Source organism: Labrus mixtus, chromosome 23, assembly GCF_963584025.1.
Source record: "Labrus mixtus chromosome 23, fLabMix1.1, whole genome shotgun sequence".
In the NCBI taxonomy this organism is placed as follows: domain Eukaryota; kingdom Metazoa; phylum Chordata; class Actinopteri; order Labriformes; family Labridae; genus Labrus; species Labrus mixtus.
In genome coordinates this window covers 905,017-913,024 of record NC_083634.1, presented here as the reverse complement: position 1 = coordinate 913,024, position 8,008 = coordinate 905,017, and the positions used below count along the sequence as shown (strand labels likewise).

Sequence of the window (8,008 nt, the reverse complement as noted above, 5' to 3'; positions counted from 1 at the left end):
AGAAAACATGTAATATCGTTATCCACTGCTGGTTCATTAGGCCATTGTTGATATAAAAAGTGAATAAATGTTAGGTTATTTGATTTGAAGCAACATAAGAAACCATGTTTGACTCTATAGAGACCATACACTCCCACATGTTACATTCAGGAGACTTAAACTTCCTACCTGGTAAAACTGTCATGCCCAAAACATTATTGATAAAGAAAAGATCATAGGATAAATGGTTTGGCTAGTAGCCTCTTTGGGAACGCTTCCGTTTAACGTGGTTAACATTTAGACATTTCCATAAAGATATCAGCATTTTAAACTACATTAACACATTTCTTGACTTACCTCTTACGTAATCCAAACAGGTTTCGCACGTCGTACTTTCTTGCCTGTAGGCTCCAAACCTTCAATCATCACTTGGAAGATATCAGTTTGAATCATTTTCACCCCTTGCTCTTTTCCATCTCTTTAAAGTTATCTCTATATGGATCTCAATTTGAATGATTCTAGAAGCGTTAAAATAAGTGATTTCAATGTGTCTACTATGTGTCTGCGTTCATTTATCTTAGTGGCATACCCATTGTGCTGTATGTAGAGGTCTAATATATCCTTAATATATCCTCTCAGACCCGACAAGTCCTGGGTGCACATGCACCATCTGCCGATGACTAATCCCATCTCTGCGCTAATCTGATTAACCAACGTGGACTGTCCAAGACCTGCTCTCAAGTCTATGTTGTGTTAAATATGAATGAATGACTGAGGATAGTTATCATAGGAAGGTCTTGTGATCTGTGATCAAGGTGTTACTTTTTAACACCACCTTGCTGTTGGAGGTAGAGCAGAATAAGGGATCGGCTGGATTAAAACAAATATTTATGATCAGCACCTAAATAAGAGCAGTTTTTGAACAATTTATCCTCAAATATAAAATGGAGCTCAGCGTAAATTCAATCAGAAAGAATGGTTATATTCTCTCACACACATTTATTCAATTTCTTCATTCAATTAAGCCCCTCCCTCTCGACCACTTCCTCCGTCTCCAACCCAGGCCCTTTTTCAAACCAACCCCTACACCCTCCCCCTCCGTGACGAAGTGCACTCTGTTAGAAGTCACACTCTCGGCTGAATGAAGTCCCCTTCATCAAGGTGTAGGGTAGAAATACAGCGGCAGGCTTTGGTACAAACTTCCCTCTCTCAGGTGGAAACAGGAACTGTGTGTTACCATGGTTACTCAGCGGTATCTTACGGGAAGAGCTTTTTTTTTGTAGCTAATGCATTCTGTAAAAATATTTATGTAGCCTAGATTATTCTTATTCTTCTTTAGTTATATTAGTGTAGACTTATAACAAAACTATTAGATTGAGCCTACATTGTTTATTGTAATTTATAATTTAAGTTAATTTATTGTAATTCTTAGATCAGGGTGTCCTAAATTAATGCAAAGACAAGGATAATATCGTTGAACATCAGAGCAGCAAAAAGTGTATTTTTTATTGTTGAATTGAGATTTCACAAAGACATCAAAAGTAGAAAAATAAGAAATAAACATTAACAGCGAAATGTTGTCTGCAACATGATTTAATATTATTTTGTTTTTTCAACAGTCCCTGTAAATATAAAACACTTGAACTCACATGTTGCTTCATCCATGACGACCGGACACAATAGGCGTTGCACGTGATCCGAAAGTTGGCATCGGTGCACCCTCGCTGGTGGAGGGTTTTACAACCCACTACCACTCCCCGCTAGTTGGTTTGGGACGGACTTAATATGGCGGACCCTCCGCGGGGACTCGCAAACGGAGGGGTAGTGGGTAGGGATAGGGTGTAGAATGGAGGACGAGACCTGACAAAAGTATAAATAAATAAATAAATAAATGTATATATAAATACTGCAATAAATAAATAAATGTATAAATAAATACTGCAATAAATAAATAAATGTATTAATAAATACTGCAATAAATAAATAAAATAATGAATAAATAAATAATTAAATGCGTGAATAAATAAATAAAAACTGGTAAATAAATGGGACATGCATAAAATGAGTAAATGTATAAATAAATAAATGTGGAAATAAATACATGTAGAAATAAATAAATGTGGAAATAAATAAATATGGAAATAAATAAATGTATAAATAAATAAATATGGAAATAAATAAATGTAGAAATAAATAAATGTGGAAATAAATACATGTAGAAATAAATAGATGTGGAAATAAATACATGTAGAAATAAATAAATTTAGAAATAAATTTAAGACATTTAATTATTTATGTCCCATTTATTTACCAGTTTTTATTTATTTATTCACGCATTTAATTATTTATTTATTCCAGTATTTATTTATACTTTTTTCAGGTCTCGTCCTCCATATGCAGTAGCCTATAAAAGGAAGAGCGTGGTCAGGGGGTGGGTGTCTCGAGGAGAGTTGCAATGCTTTAGGGTCAAGTCCTCTGTGGAATTCATACATTCAAGATGTCCAGTTAGAAGTCTCTTCCACAAGGTGAGTTTTCTACCTGATATTCTTTTGTATTTTATCCATGAAAGACCGGTGGACATAAAAGTAGATGGCTAACAGGCAGCTTGGGCAAGACAGTTAACCTTGAATTGCTCCCGCTGCTTCAGTGGTAGTGTATGAATGTGATTAGTTACTTCTGATGGATGATACTACATAGTGATCATCACTACCATCAGTGTGTGAAAGGGTATGAATGGGTGGGTGTGACAGGTCAGAAGACTAGAAAAGCGCTATATAAGCTCAAGACCATTTAACAGGGTCCGTGTTACTTTTTGTAACTTTGGGCTCAAAAAATTAAATAAAATCATAATCAAAATAAAAATCATTTTCATTTCTGCAATAGCGGATTTGATTATTAGCCATGAAGTCATAACTATCCAAGGTGGATTTACCACGAGCTACCTGAGTGTGAAACAAGGGTATATGTTCCTGTAGGAGACACAAGTCTATATGAACCTTGTTTTAAGAAAATGAAGAAATAAGTGTATGTAGCCTAATTATTTACAGTCCCTGCTCCTGCCCTGTTGATGACAACATCCAGTCTCCAAATATACATTTTGTTTTGTCTTCTAGTTAATTTATTTTTTCCTCTTCAAAATAGAAAGTCATATGATTTGTTTACATTTCTCTTTTTGACCATGAAAAAGAAAATCACCTTGTCTTTTATATTTTTATTTGAAATGAAGACACCTGTTACAGCTGTTTTTTTGAGGTTTTGAACAATAGGGCAACATGTCTGTTTCAAACTACATCAAATGACTAATTGAGTGTTTTTGCATTTTTGCTGCACTGTTATCAGACTTCTATCACTCTTTCTTTTTCTCTCTCTTATCATCACCTCTGTCTTCTGTGTGAAAAACCCTGTTTCTTTTAACTCCAACTCAGAAATTTCCCCTTGCGGGGATCAATAAAGTAAATCTTAATCTTAACTCTACTCAGAGATTTAAAAGCAATTCATTTATTTTACACTGTGACCATTAATTTTCCATCAGTCCACAGATCCAATGTTTCCCATTCCATAAGGATCACAAAACAACTGTGATCCACTGTACCATATTATGACTGACAAAGATTTTAGTGGCTGTATAAAGTCAATTAATGAGAGTTTTTAATGAAGGAAATGACATTTTTACCACTCAAACACAGAAGACGCAATATCAGTCTAAACGAGATACAGCTTTTCTATTTTAAATGTTATAATTAAACAAATTATTCTACATACTTTATTCATTAGTTTGTTGTACCATGACATCTTTGTTCACAGAAACATGGCAAATGGTGACTGTCCAAGACAAATATCTAATGGATTGACTGAAATTACCTGGTATCTACCTTGTGGAAACAAAAACATGGATGTTTTCGGTGAGCCGGTAGTTGTAGCTAATCTTCGTGGTGACATTGCTTCATTTGAAATGCAGTTTTCTTTTTTGTGTCACACGTCGGCAGCAGTGTTTGTATTCTTTGACAGTTTGGACTCTGAGTGCAAAATGCTTTCAAACCAACATCACAAGGCCCAGATCTTCTTGGTTGGTAATCGTCAAAGCCAGGGATTCAGTATGGATGCTGTGAAGAAGGTGGCAAAGAAGCTGAATCTGACTAAAAGCTACATCCTTTTGAAGGACAAACAAATGAATGATGCAACCTTTGTCAAAAATCTACACAAAACAGTCAAACATGTTGTGGAGAACACACAGGTGAAGATGCAAATTGAGCAGATGGCTGACATTGCCCATGAATTGGGAGTCTTGGTTGATGAAGATTGTCCAGAGTGCCAGACTGCAAAGACAAATGCAGATGCCATCACTGGAAAAATTAAACATATCCCAAAATACAAAGATACTCATCTACCCCTGCATGGCGAAATATGGAAGAAACTGACTTTCTTGGAGAAGGAAGATTATCGACTTCGGAAAGTTGGGAATCAAAACATAGAAATGTACAAAAGTGATCTTCACAAAGAAAAAGAAGAACTCCGGAAAGAGCAGAACTTGTATGATCTGTCTGAAGCAATGACATGTTTCATCAGCGCAATATCAATACCAGGTATTGAGAGGAGTTATTTCCTGAAATGGATGCGAATGAACCTTGATAATCTGTCTCGACAGAAACTGTCTGGCCTCAGAGAGGGATACAAAAACAAAAAGAAAAGTTCTGAAAACAAGGAGGAAATCAAAGAAATTGACCGGCAACTTTCTAACAGCTCACTTGGGATTGAACACTTCTTCCGTGAGATGGGTCAGATCTATGAAGCTTCAGTTTCCCTTCCAGAATCAAGTCCGTCACGCCAACAGTTCAAACATCTGCCCAGACTATGTGCAGGGTTGTTGCTTGATGGATTTCCCCTTGAGCTTGTAGATGGTGATGCATCTAATATACCTCTCAGATGGGTGACTGATGTTCTGTCTCAGCTCAATGACTTGGTGTCTCCAAAGAGCAAGTTATTGGTAGTCACAGTTCTTGGAGTTCAAAGTACAGGGAAGTCTACTCTCCTAAACACCATGTTTGGAGTTCAGTTTGCAGTCAGCAGTGGTCGGTGCACTCGAGGTGCCTTTATGTTGCTCATCAAAGTAAATGAAAATGTCAAAAAAGAACTCAACTGTGACTTCATGTTGATCATTGACACTGAGGGCTTAAAGTCACCAGAGCTTGCACAACTAGACAATAGCTATGAGCATGACAACGAGCTTGCAACACTTGTTGTGGGGTTGAGTGATATCACTATCATCAATATCGCAATGGAGAATTCAACAGAAATGAAGGACATCCTACAGATAGTTGTGCATGCATTTCTCAGGATGAAAGAGGTGGGCAAAAAACCCAGATGTCAGTTTGTTCACCAAAATGTGGCAGATGTTTCGGCCCCTGAGAAGAACTTACGAGAAAGAGAACTGCTCCTAGAACAGTTGAATGAGATGACCCAAGCAGCAGCCAGAATGGAAAAGAAGGAGGAGAACAAGAGCTTCACTGATGTGATGGAGTACAATCCAGCCACTGGAAACCAATACATCCCAGGACTCTGGAATGGAAGCCCCCCAATGGCTCCAGTTAATGCAGGGTACAGTGAGGCCGTTTATGAGCTCAAGAAGAATGTAATTCAGATTTTGGTATCTTCTGCTAATGATATCTTGGAGTTTACAGAGTGGATAAGAAGCCTGTGGAATGCTGTCAAGCATGAAAACTTCATCTTCAGCTTCAGAAACAGCCTGGTGGCTGATGCATACATGAGGCTCTGCACAGAATTCAACAAATGGGAATGGGAATTCAAGAAAGAAATGTACTCATGGACAAACGATGCAGAAATAAAGATTTCTAACTTTGGCAAAGTGAAAAGTGAAGTGTCTGACATTGAACAACTTGATTCTGAACTTCAACTCACTGATTTGAAATGTGACGCATGCTTAGAACTGTCTAAATGGGAGAGAAAGCTTCTTGAAAATCTAGATAAGTACTTCAAGCAAACAGAGGGTCAACTTGTTGAAGCATACAGAGAAGACTTTGCTAACAGTGCTAAAAGCCTTCGTCGAGAAATGGAAAGCTCTGTACATAACCAACTCACAGTTGCAACAGACATCCGAAAGGGAATGGTGGAGATTGATAAAATCAAGGTGAACCACACAAAAGAAGGAGAAAAGAGAGTAGGTGCATTGATTGAAGAATGCCACAAGAAAAAAGTGGACATGACAGACAAAAAGCTGGATGAAGAATTTGACAAGATGTGGAATAAAATGGTAAAGGAACAAGTCCTTTACAAACAAGAGACCATGGATGTCATCGGAAATGTGTTCTACTACCTGAGAAACAATCTATCACACAAGGGGAGTCATGTCTGTCAATTGTTAAGTAAAACAAAACTGCAAGATTGTGGAAAGATGCCTTTCAAAGTCTCAGCTGAAGGATTCTTCAACAGTACATTTTACAGATTGAGCAAATACTTCAACTGGAAAGACCACGTCATGGTGCTACAACAAATAGCTGACGGTATCATAATGGATTGTTCACAGTTTGTGAAAGAAAAAAAGGGAAAGAAGAAACAACTACCACAACACTTTCATCCAGGAGATCCTACACATGATTGATGAGAGTCTGAAAAACCAGAAGAATGTCAAGATTGAGATAGAATTTGAGGTTTCTCTGAAACAACACATCTGCGCAGTTGCAGCTCGAGATTTTCAGGAAATGCATGAAGATTTCATTCAGCTGAATGATCCCCACATTTGTCTCAATCAAAACAAAGAGAGGTTCCGTGTGAATTTCAAGGATGAATTCCATGAACGAGATCAGTGCCAAAAGAACGCAAAAGATTTCACAGATTACTGCTTGAGACCTGCTGTGGAAAACTTCATCAACAGATCCTTGGGTCCTGATATCATTGGAGAAATGAAGACCAGATTCCAATTCAGCACTCGAATGTTCTTCCAGTACTCAGTGTTACTGGATTTGCTTTCAAAGGATAAATTTGAAGACTACCATAGCTTTATCTGCTCATATGAGTGGTATGTTAAGAAATGGATCCTTGATGAAATGGATAAAGTCTTGACAAATGAGTCTTTATCTGAGTTTGAGGACCGACATCTTGGGTCAAGAATCAAGAGCATAAATGATGCAATACAGAAAGCTCAGGCAAAAGAGGGCGGCAACCTGCAGGAATTGATCAAAGATATCCGACAGGAACTTGGTGAAAAACTGGTCATTTCCGAGGATGCTCTTGGTCCTTTTATGATCCTGAACAATGTCAAACACAAAGAGTTTGCTCAATGGCTCACCGACTGTGTGAAGGAAATGGAAGAAAATATTAAAAAGCAGTTAAAAAAGACAAACATCAAAACAAAACTTGCAAATCTTGATGTACAGCCTGAGAATGAGCTTTTCAAAAGTGTCATCGGATGTAGCAAACAGTGTCCATTCTGCGAAGCGCCCTGTGAGGCAGGAGGAATCGATTCCAGATACTTGGAACCATATCACACCACAGATTGCACAAGAGAGTCTCAAAAGTTCATTTAACATCAAATGAGACACTAACAACAGAGGTGCACATCCTCCTTTCATGGATTGTTTGAGCTCATAGATTGAGTCTAATATGTGAAAGAGGAAAATCACAATCAGCTCAATAGATATTATCACCAGAGAGACATTTTACAACTAATGCTCTCAATATGGAAATAACACAAAAATCATTGCATTAGTGATTTTACAAGTAGGCCTACTAGTGCATTAGCAGAGGTTGAATCCAACATGTTGATGAACATGAATCTTTTCTTTAACTCTCTTTTTGTTGATCACGACTGTTTTTGGATCAGTGCAAATGTAAGCACACATTATGATCATGCTATAAGTTTCCAGTTTGATTCAGTGTGACTTTGAATTTATGAAGTATGTTAAGCCACACATTTACAGGCATGTGGTATTCTTTAAATAAGACACAGTATTAATTTTCTTTTGATTCTTTGTCTACTTAGTTTAGAGCAGTTTTTGGTTTTATTGTGTGAAGT

At 37.3% G+C, this 8,008-nt stretch overlaps 1 protein-coding gene across 1 annotated transcript; it reads left to right on the top strand.

The window, feature by feature from the left end:
- Positions 1-4,075: 4,075 nt before the first annotated feature.
- Positions 4,076-6,738, top strand: LOC132958893 (interferon-induced very large GTPase 1-like). Its single transcript, XM_061031978.1, has one exon. It carries the CDS (start codon positions 4,076-4,078, stop codon positions 6,593-6,595), a length of 2,520 nt encoding a protein of 839 aa, XP_060887961.1. The 3' UTR covers positions 6,596-6,738.
- The last annotated feature ends 1,270 nt before the right edge of the window (positions 6,739-8,008 follow it).